Genomic DNA, 13,656 nt, shown 5'->3' on the forward strand with positions numbered 1-13,656 from the left:
TTGGCATCAACTCCCAGCATGGACAGGGGACTGTGTAGGAGCTGGGATCCAAAGGTTCTGTACCCGGCTTTGGGAGCATAACTATCTGCGCTTCACTCAAGGTATGCGGCTGTATCCCACACCCTTGTGCATCCAGAAGTGTTTGTCGTTGGTGGGGGAGGAGCAACTCTGAATATGTTTGTTAGTACTCAACTGGCAGCCATCCAGGCCCGGCACCTTACAACGCGCCATCTCCTAGATTGCAGCATCCGTCTTCTCCATCGCGAGCTCAGTCTCGGGAACCTCAGCCTGTTTGACTGTGAGGCAAGGGACCGGCAATGAATCTAGGAAGTTGTGTGCCATTACCACTCTAAGGGCCAGATGTAGGTAAGTTTTCATTTGCGACTTGCAATTTGCGAGTCATAGCGACTCGCAAATTGCAACTCGCAAACGTGCATGCAGAAAGGTGTCTCAGAAACCTTCTGCGACTCGCTATGGGGTCGCAAAGACCCACCTCACGAATATTAATGAGGTGGGTCTCAGTTTGCGACCCCATAGTGAGTCTAGGCACTCACAGGGATGGTGGCCTGCTGGAGACAGCAGACCACCATGTCCGTGACTGCTTTTTGAATAAAGCAGTTTTTTTCTTTCTTTTTGCAGCCCGTTTTCCTTAAAGGAAAACGAGCTGCAAAAATAAAAAATTCCGAAACCATTTGGTTTCGGTTTTTTCAGAGTAGGCAGTGGTCCATAGGACCACTGCCTGCTCTGAAAAAATATTTTCAATGGCATTTACAAAAGGGAAGGGGTCCCATGGGGACCCCTTCCCTTTTGCGAATGAGTTAGCATCCACTTCAAGTGGATGGTAACTGCGAGTTGGTTTGCGACCGCATTCGCGGTCCCAAAGCAACTCTGCATGGCGATGCGGTTGCAAATAGGAAGGGAACACCCCTTCCTATTTGCGAGTCGCAGCCTCAAATTGCGAGCCGGTACAGACTCGCAATTTGCGGTTGTACATCGCGTTTGGCCTTTTGCGCCTCGTAAACTGCCTTTCTCGCTGTTTGCGAGGCGCAAAAGGCTTGCTAGAACTCCCTATGCGCCATGAATTGATGCAAGGTGGTTCAGAAGAAAGAGATTAATTGCAGCCTGTGACCCCCCTCGAGTCTGCTATCGTGGCATAGCAAAGAAAGAATCCTGTGGGCGGACACTCCCTCTTAAGCAACCACGCCAGTAGGCATCCAGATTTATCTCCTTCACAATGTAATAACTGATGATAGTCACACTGAACCAGGTGGTCCAGCCTCTCCCAGGTTTCGTCTACCGATCTCTGGGCTGACAATAACGGCCCATGCTGGACCCCCACCCTGGAAGCGTCCTGCTGGATGGTTCTTAGCTGTCTTTCCTTCTCAATCAGTTGCGCCTCCAGTTGATGCCTGGAGCTGCTGATACGTGACAAGCACTTCCCTCTCGTCACCACCTTCAGTACATCCCAATCTATACTCCTATGGGTCGATGTTGACAATTTGGAATCAAAATAGCCAGCAGTCACCGACCTGAGCTCCTCACAAAACAGATTCAGTAAGTGGCTCCAGGCGAATTAGCCACAAGGGTACCGCCCATCCCCCACCCCAGCAGCAGTGGTGCATGGTCCGACAGGAATCAAACAAGTATCTGTGACTGCACTACTTCTGCAGGTATATCCACTTTGGTTAAAAATCTGTCTTAGTGACTATATGTGTTGTGTGTCAGGACATAGCATGAGTGTTTCTTGACTTCTGGGTGAGTGGCACGTCAAAGATACACACAGCCCATCCGATCCATTACCCCACGTAATGCAGCTACCATATTGGGTTTCAGACCCAGCTTGGGAGGGTGACTGTCCCAACCATCATCCAGTACACATTTAAAGTCCCCAGCCCAGAGTAGGGGCTTTCCAAGATAGGGGAGGAGTTCTCATTTGAGATCAAGCCAGAACGCCCCATCATTTGTGTTGGGTGCGTACACATTCAGTATACATACTTTTCAACCATCCCGTAGGCCACAAAATAAGAGCTATCTACCCTTGACAGCTGCCTTAAATCTTTGCATGTGAAAATGGACCTGAGGTGCGACCCCGACAGAAACATCACAGGCATAGTTAGATTATGTAGCAGAGTAAAACTGCCCCCTCCACTTCCTCCTCACCTTCTGTGCTTTGCTCTCCAAGAGGTAGGTTTCCTGCAGCAGAGGGATCTGTATACATTGCCTTCTGAGGTATGTGTTAACTCTGTTTCGTTTAACATATGAGTTAAATACCCGCACATTCCTAGTCACTACTATAAAGTGTGTAGCAATGCTTTTGTCCCACCTTCATCTGCCGTAACGCTGCTGCAACAGAAAAACCATTCAAACAGAAACAACACATCCCACCCACCAGGTAAACACTTCAAAACATGTGCCTTCCTAATCACTTTAATCCCGCTACATACACCCACCCAGACAATGATTCACTCCACTATAAATGTGTTATCTCCCAACCAACTCACAGTCCTAAGTTAACTTCCAACCAGAGTGAAATGAATAGGTAGCTGAAGCCCGCCTATCCCAGTTACCCATTGATGGTGGACCCAGGTTAGCCCCATACACACTCCCTCACCAAACACACCTTCACACAAACAGCACAGCCAAACCCTCACACACACCACTCCTGTATATAGTGCAAGAAAAAACAATGCATTAAGTAAGCAAAAGATACGAAGAAAAGTGGGATTAAGGCATGGGTCCAGTTGGCCTCATTTGACTCGGAACATTCCACTCACATTCTTCACCAACTGTCAGCATTGAGAGCTCATTGTGGGATCAATAGTCTGTCCCTGGTACATCTTCCTCCCCACATCTCGTTCGAGCTATTGAGTGTATACTCTGTGACAGGGGAGGGGGAATTCCCCCATGGTATAATCCTATTCGAGGGCAGCCGTTATGGCCGGGGGCGCCACCAGGATGGGACCCCTCCTATGTCTGGTGTATCTTCTCCCACATCGTCTGCACTCCGAGCCGGAGGCTGTCATAGCCTCCACCAGTGACATTGCTGCTTCTCGTTCCGATCTCTGCTGTTCCAAATCTAGTGTGTCATTGTGTTTGACATTCACTCAAGAGCCCCATTGCTACATTTTCTCTGTTTCCTTGATTGCTGTGAGTGTCGGGAGCTCTCTGTATTTTTGTCAGATCTGCAGGAAGGTGGAGCTGTAATTCTACTGTTTACATGGACCGCCAGCCAGTCCCACACCGCCTCAGGGCTGGTGAAGAAATGTGAACGGTCATTATGTAATACCTTTAATTTCCCTGGATAAAGCAGCATATAGCAGAGTCCCATAGCTCTCAACTTTTGTTTAACTCCCCCGAATGTCTGTCTCCCCCGAATGTCTGTCTGGTATAGTAAAGGAAGATATGGATCACATGGTTCTCAAATTTAGGGTCTCTGTCCTGGCAGATGACTCGTAAGATAGCTTTTTGGTCTCTATAATTTAAGCACTTTTGCTATGATTGTACGTGGAGGGGCATCCACAGGGGGCTTAGGCTCCAAAGCACAGTGAGCTCTCTCAACCACAAAGCAGGTGGACAATTGGACCGAGGGAATCATCGTCATCATCCAGCATTCAAGAAAAAGTTCCGGGCCCTGACCTTCCACACCTTCCAGAAACCAGGGAAGCGGAGGCTGCAAAGACGTGAGTGACCCTCTGCACCTTCAGCTATGGCCTTTAGTGTGCTTGTTCATGTTAATAAAGACTCCAGCACAGCCAGCAGGAAGCAATCTCCCCATGTGATATGGAGACTTGCTCAGTAGACAAGGCACGTTCTGCCACTCCAAAGATCCGCACAAAATAGGCCCACATCCTGGAAAACAGCCTTTTTTTGTCTGGACCACCGCACTTGAGGCCTCTATTGTGGCTAATAATTGGGCACTGGTTAGACTCTGTGGCTCCAGCATACATCCCTGGCTCTCCTGTGGTGGACGGTGACACCCTGCGCTTGATCCCGGAGCTGTAAACCTGTCCATCTTGGTCTGCTGTATCCGCCTCTGTAGTCTTTCCTTCCCCATGGTGGGTATTGGCTAGTGAGAGCAACTCAGCGGATTCACCCCTCGGGCAGTGGGTGGTGGCAGCTGCGAGCAGGGCTTGCTTGCACCCCAGACCTCTAGGTGAGTGCAGCATGAGCAGCCTCCAATGGTGAGCAAAAGATTCCCACGGAAGACCGCCGTGTCCACAGGTGGCATAGATCGTGTCACTTACTAGAAGCAGAGCCCGCTCATGTCCCCTGTAGAGCACAGCACGAGCATCTCCGCAAACTTGAAGGGGGGGGTCTCCCACATTACATTAGGAGGAAGAGTGGGCTGCAGCAGGTGATGTCAGTTCATGCCCCCCAGTTTGTCAGCAGGGACAGTGGCAAATGCCTTATATCCCCATGGGGCCCCACTAGAGGCCTCGCCCAGGGCGATGTTCCGATATGTAGTCCTGGCCCCCGGAGGGTCCCCAGCCACCCCGAAGGTCAAATAGTCTCCCCCCCTTCGCTTGCTTCACCAATGCCAGTCGCCACTTGCGCCCAGGGAGGGGGAGTTGTGCACTTACCCTCACGGCAGGCCAACCATGGTCACTCTGCAGGTGCAGGCTGCGCACCTGGGCTACAGATGCTCCGAGTCGGTGTTGCGACAGCCAGGATTGGTGAAAAATGTCTAGCTCGAATCCACTTTGTGACGACCACACACTTGACAAATTATCTTCAGTGGATGGGCCCATGGGGGCAGGAGGGATAGAGGATATCGGGACAGGCAGACTGAGCCTACAAAATTGCAGCCACCATCATGCCACATAGGCCATGTCCCAGTCATCCGCATAGTTAAATAAACTGCAGCATTTTACAGATAAGTCCTTTGAGAGGCCTGATATACACATTAAACAAGTGTGGTGACAGGAATGAACCCTGGGAAACCCCACATTAGTGATGTTGCTGAGGTGGAAGGGCCAAGCTGGACTGCTTGGTTAGAGCCCGATATACAGTATGTCTGCCATTTCAAGGTTGCTCTTTCACCCCCAATCCCTGCCGACTTCATCGGGTGGCCAAAACTGCATACTCTACTGCATCAAAGGTGGCGACAGGTCTATGAGGACTAGAGTTGTAATCTGGCCGCTTTCCCCAGTCTGAGCTCATCAGTAGCTAGAAACTTCAATAACCTAGTGCTGTCCTCCGGCAAGATCCAGCTGAAGTGAATCTAAAGAATTAGTTACTTCCAGGTGGCTGCACAGTTCGGAGGACAATATTTGCTTTCAGAATTGTTGTTAAATATGGAATTAAGGATGTTGGGTGGTAATTTTTCAGGGTCTTAGAATCTGCACCGTGTTTCCTCAGCAGCAATATGTATTACTTATATTTTTCAAACCTTTCCTATCTCCCATTTGTCATTGTACTATTGTTTTAATGGTGCACAAAGCTAGGCGTTGCTACAGCAGACCAAGTACCGCCTCTCTGACATGACCAAAGCATGTCTTTGCTACAGCATTTGGTCATGTAATACTTTGAAGGAGAAAAAAAGGTATGTGGTTCCACGCCTAGTCTCAAACATGACCTTTGGAAATATGACCCACATTGAGAAATTCAGGCAGACTCATTTCTGGAAGAGTCTAACGTCTTGACAAAGAATTTGAGAGAAAGGAACAATCTTAAAAGAATATTGAGAAATGTGAGGAAATGAGCTGGAAGGATCATGGAGGGGCTCTGCTCAAATTATACTCAGTGAGGCAGCTGACTCAGCTTACTATCCTATGACTAACATTCTAAACAACAGTATAAATGAACACTAGAATCCTTTGTGTGAATGAACACCAATATTAGAAATCACTGAATTTCCTTTAAGGAAGCCGGACCTTGAGAGACTCCGGTACGCTCTAGACCTGACCAAAGATTGCTCTGAAGACACAAAGGGCATAATGGTCACTCCCAGTAGTCAGAGGACATTAGTCAGGTACCATTTTGTGATCTTTAAGTTAACTAGCACCACCAAATCAGTAGATTAGAAATCAACACGATGTACGAGCACAGGAACCATGCCAATTGTAATAGTAAATTTGCCATTTATTTAATCATCCCTCCTTGTGGTCTAAAGTGTATTGAAATGATGACTGGAAAAATTACTCTGAATCAGTTAACTTGGGCACATTATTCTTTGTCAGAGAATGGATGTATTGAGAATTACTTTTGTTGGACTTTCATCAAAAACATGAAAATAGTAGGAAAGTATTCAAACATGTAGCTAAAGTGCATCACTGGAAAGGACAAAAACAGGTATAAACATTGGCAACACGTATTAAAGGCCGCAAAACCCTCATTGAGAGTGGCCCTATTTAGAACTCTATCTACTTTCAGCAGAGACTAATGTGGTAACCTTTATCTCTTTCAGAATTCATTATTAACTCAGTTCAGTGCACACTGTGCAACCAAAGGTTACTTTTTGTAGTTTTACAGCAAGGAACAATGACAATTATGATACCAGTGGAAAGCCCAGTAGTCAGTACTTTTTATAACTTTGTCTCCACTGGTCAGCAATGGTAGTCATACTCTGTATTCAAGACACATACATGTTGATAGTACAACTGTACTGGGAACTCATCTCGGTTCCGGGCATGCAAAGAAACATATAAATAATAATTTATCTTGTCTTTGTTAGCTGAGTCACTGTGATGATGCAGCAGCATGATGTCCAAAGTCTATGCCACAATGCACTGCGTAGCGTAGTAACACTTGGAGGTACTAAACAATACCCATATGATGGCATCCTCCACAGAATCCTTAAAGCTGCAAGTTCAAGAGTAGGGAGGTGTCACTGGGGAATCTTGTTAAAGTCTAATGCTGATGAAGACATTCCAACAGTTTAAGACCACACCGCTTCTTTGTTATAAACATGAGCAACATGGGAAAAAATAATAGAAAATATGGAATTAGCTAATGTATGGTCTACCTAAAGCAGTGTACACTTGGACTAATAGTCCTCACAAAGAGGCAACTTAAAACTCAAAACTGGTATGAATACAAGTATGTGGTGATATGTATACACTGCATGGTGTGCAGTGGATGTGGGGCAGGGATGTGAGGGGTTATGCTATGTGTATGACTAAATGTTTTTGTTACCAGGGATCTTTTAGCTACTAAGGTGGTTTCTCAGCTATGTCCAACATAAGTAATGTCTAAACAGTGAACCTATTATGGTCATAAAAATGAAAATATATTTTCTGTCAAGGAATCTTATTCAAAGAATATGGAACAACTTTCTCTCTTTCTGAAATGTCTATCTTTTCTTAACCTGCAGGTCAATTAGTTGACTGGAACAAACATACAGCTACCAGAGAATTGGCACTTGTGAGAATTTGGGTTATTGGTTGAGAGGGGTGAGAGCCCTTCTCAAGCAGCAGCTACAATCCTTGTCAAGATGAACCACTAAAAGTCACACAATTAACCTATGCTTAACTCTGGTAGCTTGTCACAAAAGCAGACAGGTTACACTTAGAAGCAATATGTAAAGTATTTATGCATTACTTAAACAGCATTAAAGTGAAAACTGAGCACAAGACAAATCCCACTTTAATTTAGAAAAGTAGAGTATAATTTATTAAATAATTTGACAATAAACAAAAATCCAATCAGTAGAATCTGAATCATGATTTGTTTTAATGTTTAAAATGAAAAATAACACCTACAAGTTCAAAGTGCCAACCGTGGACGTCTAGTTACAAGAGATTGGTGCAAAATTGAAAGTATTGACCAACCGGGTTGGAGCACTTCAAATACACAAGGTGGATTAAGTCCAGTCTCCCCTTACCTTTGGACTTGGAAGAATTTTGGTAGAAAAATGTCTGAGAGGGTGAAGTTCAGTGTGGCATGACAGCCGGCAGTGTCCGAGAAGGAAGCCTTAGTGCTGGCGAGCCGCTTGACAAAGTCGAGGTGAAGTTTTCTATGTTCATACTTAGTGCAGTTTTTGGAAGTCGAAAATCTCTAGCAGGACGAAGCTGCAGACTGTAGAGGATGAGGGCTCCACAGTGCAGGATACCCCTTCTGCGAGGAGCTGCTGACCAGGATGTGCTGCTGCAGAGAAATATGTCTGGCAATGTACCTTTGTCGGATCGGTGTGCAGATAGGTCCTGCTCTCCTATTGGTTCTCAGAGCACTTTTTGGCAGAACATTTTCTAAGTCCCAAGAGTCCAGGGCTGGAGGGGCACCACTTGGAGGTTCAGGATTCACTCAGGCTGGGTCCAGGTGTGGATTCAGGATGGTTGGAGCATTTTCTGTCCTGGAGGTTCTGATCAGGAGGCCAGCCAACTAGCCCTTGGATTCGCTCGGGTAGCCTGGGTTCAAGCAGAAAAGCAGGCCTCTAACAGCAGAGCACTCCACTGAGGGCACAGGGCAGGCTTCAAGCAGGAGAGCAGTCCTCTTGGTGCAGCAGGATATTTCTCTGAAGTACACAGCAGGCCACAGGTTGCACAGCAGTCCTCCTGAGAGTCCTCTGTCAAAGGTGAACTAAAAAGTGGGCCTGAAGATCCTAATTTTATACCTTGTGTCCGGTTTGAAGTACGAGAAACCTCTAGAGCAGTGATTCCCAACCAGTGGTCTGGGGATGCCTGGGGATCCGCAAACGCTCCTCAGGGTGTCTGACTGCTTAGAATAATAAATAATATTAACAGATTAATTAAGTGTATTAAAGAAGTGGCTAAATGTAAAACGGAAATTTTTAAAACGTACTGTAAATGTCAAAGAATTTGAAATTGAAGACTAAAACTTAAATTAGTATCCTCAGATTGATTTGTGGGAGAAGTGCAGGTGCATCAAACAGAATATAGTATGGACAATGTGTGGCTTCAGTTGAATTTAGAAAAACCCCAACCTTCCCATTACAATTATTTTGTATTTTATTTTATATTTGTTTGGAAATTAAATAAAATGTGTTTTCATCCAGTTTTTATTAGGGCACAAATACCACCAGACTCTATAGTGGTAAGTGCAGCACGAAAACTAGCCAATAGGCAGTCTACAGGAGATGCTCCTTCTCTAGACAAAGAAAGTCGAAAATTTGATGAAACAGGCAAAAGAGAGGCTACTAAAGCTGCCAACCACTGGAGGATTACAATTCACAAGCATTCCTAGCAAGATGTGATAGGGCTCATTGGGACCAGATGGAAGACTTGTTACAATATCTTCCATCGCAACATCAAAAAGGGGGCAGCAAATAGTCGCAGAAGGTCAGGCAATTTCTAATAACGGAATTAGATGTGCTACTGATGCAGCTGATACAGCTGCAAGGGGAGTCAACACCAGCATAATCATTAGGAGACATGCATGGCTTAGAGCTTCAGGATTTAAGCCAAAAATACAGCAAGTTGTATTAAATGTGCCTTTCGATAAACAATATTTATTTGGGCCAGAGGTTGATACGATAATAGATAAATTATCGTATAATTTACGATATGCTCTACTGATGAATTGGTCAGGGGTATTTGCTTACGCTTTTCCACCTCTCCCACTAATGCCATTTCTGATCAAAAAGATTAAACAAACCTCACTCACCATGATAATCATAGCTCCCATGTGGGCACGTCAATCATTGTATACAATACTACTGGACCTATTTGTAGAACCACATCACAAACTACCAAACAGGCCACACCTGTTGACTCAAAGAAAAGGTCAAATCAGACATCCAAATCCCAGCATACTCAACCCAGCGATTTGGCTCCTGAAGTCATAGAGTTTGGCTACTTGCAGCTTCCATCAAAATGTATGGATATTCTAAAGGAAGCATGCAAACCTACAACTAGACAATGTTATGTGGCTAAATGGAAGCGATTTGTCTACTATTACCAGCCTAAAAGCATTGACCCACTCAAGGTATCAGTACAAGATATCCTTTGCTATTTGCTACACTTACAAAAAGCAAACCTTGCATATTCCTCTATTAGTTGCTTATCTCCAAAAAAGACAACATACTTCCTTGTTTAGGATTCCAGTTATTAAAGCCTTCATGGAGGGTCTTAAAAGGATTATTCCACCTAGTGCTCCACCAGCCCCTGTGTGGAATCTTAATATTGTATTCACAAGACTCATGGGGCCACCCTTTGAACCCATGCATTCTTGCCCTCTTCAGTTTCAATCATGGAAGGTGGCTTTTTTAGTAGTAATCACATCTTTAAGAATTAGTGAAATTCAAGTGTTCACTTTGGAAGAACCTTTCTTTAAAATTAAGAAAAACAAAATAGTCCTTAGGATAAACCCAAAATTCATACCAAAGGTGGGTTCACATTTCATATCAATCAGTCAGTGGAATTGCCAGTCTTCTTCCCACAGCCAGATTCAGTAGGTGAAAGCTTTTCGCACCCTTAATAACAAAAGAGCTCTAATGCACTATGTAGACAGCACAAAAGACTTCAGGAAATCCAGGCAACGTTTTGTGGCATTTCAACAACCTCACAAAGGTAATCCCATTTCAAAAAACAGATTGGCACGATGGATAATCAAGTGTATACAAACTGCTTTCTTAAAGCTAAAAGACAGTTACCAGTAACTCATAAAGCTCATTTCACCAGGAAAACTTCAATGGCATTCTTAGGAAACATACCAATAGCAGACATATGTAAAGCAGCCACATGGTCAATACCACACACATTTACTAAACACTACTGTATGGATGTATTATCTCGTCAACAAGTAAATGTTGGACAGGCAGTGCTTAGAACACTATTTCAAACTACTCCAACTTCTACAGGCTAGCAACCGCTTATTTTCTGGAGGGGACTGCTTTACAGTCTATGCAAAGCATGTGTATCTACAGCTACACATGACATGAAACGGAAAGTATTACTTACCCAGTAAACATCTGTTGTGGCATGTAGTGCTGTTGATTCACATGGGCCCTCCCTCCTCCCCGGAAGCCTGTGGCCGTTGTAGTATTATGTATTGTAAATATTTATATACATTGCATGGACATGTCTTTTCTTTAATATATATCTATATATACATCTGTACACTATTTACTTAATCCGCCTGCGTTAAAACAATCTAACATATAGTGCACATGGGCATCTAGTCCTGTCACCGAGAGGATGAGTCACTATCTCGTGACTCGAAAACCTTCTTCAAACAAAAACAACTTGTCACATTTCGAGCCCACCACTAGATGGCGGGCTTATGCAAAGCATATGAATCTATAGCACTGCATGCCACGAACATGTCTCTCTCTCTCTCTCTATATATATATATATATATATATATATATATATATATATTTACACATCCACCAGAAAGATTGTTACCACAGATAAATATTTATTTTTCTTTATGATGAATACTTCTAGCTGCCGGTTCCCCACCTGTAGAATGGATTTCACAGCAATACCCTTCCCAGGAGTGGCGTTGACAGACGATTCGGACCATGAAATCCTACAAGACGAAGTGCCCATTCCTCCGCATCAAGGCAGTAATGCTTTGTAAAGCTGTGCAAAGAAGTCCACATTGGTGCTTTACATATTTACACAACCAGGACACCCAACTAAGTGCCGAAGTGGTAGACTTAACCCTGGTGGAGTGACCCTGATGCCTTCAGCTAGCTCCTTCTTGGTGGAGTTGTAGGAGATCTTAATGCAGAGGATGAACCATAGAGCTAGAGTACTCTTCTGAACCGCCTTCTCCATCTTTCTTCACAGTAGCCGACGGATTGCTGGTCATCTGAAAAATATTCTTTGGTGCAATCCAGCTAGAAATACACTGCCTACCTAGGATCAAACTGATGCAATCAGTCCTCCTCCTTCAAAAGATGATGTGGAGGCTAGAAGAATGGAAGGGTAATGGATTTGGCCAGGTAAAAAGGAGTGATCACCTTGGAAAGGAAAGCAACCCTGATTCAGAACACCAGTTTTCCTGGGAATAGGGTAGTGAACAGAGGGTGACAGCTCAGGGCCTCAACTCACTGACCCATCTAGCAGAAGCAATGGCAACCAAAAAACACTGTCTGGAGAGGCAACATGCAAAGGGTACAACAGGGGGGGGCTCCATTTAAGTTCCTACATCAAGAACGTAAGGACCAAATTCAAGGCCCTCTGACAAACTACAAATGGAGTTGGGGGTTATTAAGATTGCATAAGACAATAGGTGGATTAAACTTCTAAGTGCCAATGACATATCCCCTTTATGCTAGAGAAAGCATGAGCTGCAGTACTTGGGATAGTTAGGTCTGCAAGGGATCCACACCATTGATCACAAACCAAGAAGCTCCTAGAGTGCTGACCTAATGGAGGGGCAATGCGCAGACAATACAACATCTACCACTTTTTGTGGCAGCTGAAAGGAGCTCTGTTGTCTCTGCTCAAGCACTAATCATGTAGGTGGAGCCCTTGGAGAATGGGATGCTTTCAGAATAAAAGTTTTAACAATTTAAAATGGAACCGTCAAGCATATATATATATATATGTATATATATAATGTTTCTAGTTAAGGTTTCAAGGTGTAGCAGGCATTTTTTGTTTTTAAAACCTTGTGAACAGTGTAGATGCATGTCTGCGTTTCAGAACTGTTTTTTGCTGCAAAGTTGAGGCATTCACTTATGAAACCCAACACGGACCCTAATGAATTAGCACAATCTCTTACAACAGATTGCTATTGATATGTAAATGTGTATTTGCTTTGTTTTACACAGGAATGGGTGTCTTTGTGGTCCTTACCTTATGATAATGGCAATGAAGAGCAGACGTCTACTCCACTAGGCTTGGCTTGGCTGATTCCACTGTGGGTGGACAGAGATCCAGAGGTCTGTAAATGTATTTATTGAGTCTGCCATTTCATGACATATTAATGGTTAAGCTAGTAATATTGAAATTCAAAAGAAAAGTAAATTTATGATGCATGTGTAGGATTGCAATGTTGTTCGCTTACAGATGCTACCCTATGGAAGATATGTCAATGGCAAAAGAGGTTTGTATGAGATGTCAGTATTCAATAGGAACGTAACGTTCACCCCCCACCCCATCCCCAACCAAAAAGTATGTTTGATTTAGACAGACAACCTTACTTTAGGTGCACCTTTGAAGGGCAGTAATAAAGTACTGTTTCTCAATCATGTAATTTTCATTTTTCATTTATGCCCATCAACACTGCTTATCTCCGGTAACATGTGGAGGTCTACGAATGATTTATGAAAACATTATTTTGTCAGCAAAGCCCTGCCAAAAGGCGTACACAACTGATTGAGCTTTAAGATACTTAAAAACAATTTAATTATCTTCTTTAATGTAAAATGGGGGTGAAAGGAAGTGACTACCTAGGCAGGCCAGTCTCCGACAAAGACAAAAGTATGGTCACCCTAAGGGTGTCATGCAGACCTATTTCAGAGTACAGTGAAAGTTGAAAATCAATAATGCTAACCCCCTAAATACCATCCTTGGCAGTTTTTACTTTTTTTTTTTTAAAGCATTTTGATTAGCCCTGTAGTGCTAATGATGTGGAACGCGCGCCATCAGGACTTCGTCTGTAGTGCGAAGGATGTGATCTCAAATCCTAGCTAACAGCAAAAAGGAATACCTTTGATGCTTATACAGAGGGTTTGTGTGAATCCCTGTTAGAAACTGGGTTTCTAGTTGGCAGAGGTAATCACCCTGCCCATGTAGGGACCAC

General features: G+C 44.1%; 1 protein-coding gene across 2 annotated transcripts in view; it reads left to right on the forward strand.

Annotated features, from left to right (window-relative positions):
• Window positions 1-13,656, forward strand: part of RTTN (rotatin) — a 978,768-nt gene that overhangs the window by 498,011 nt on the left and 467,101 nt on the right. For both annotated transcript variants that reach the window (XM_069219896.1, XM_069219897.1), the window contains exon 30: window positions 12,683-12,793. In XM_069219896.1, coding sequence (XP_069075997.1) covers window positions 12,683-12,793 — 111 coding nt within the window. The remainder of the gene's footprint in view (window positions 1-12,682; window positions 12,794-13,656) is intronic.

Source organism: Pleurodeles waltl, chromosome 2_2 (assembly GCF_031143425.1).
Source record: "Pleurodeles waltl isolate 20211129_DDA chromosome 2_2, aPleWal1.hap1.20221129, whole genome shotgun sequence".
NCBI classification, from domain to species: Eukaryota; Metazoa; Chordata; class Amphibia; order Caudata; family Salamandridae; genus Pleurodeles; species Pleurodeles waltl.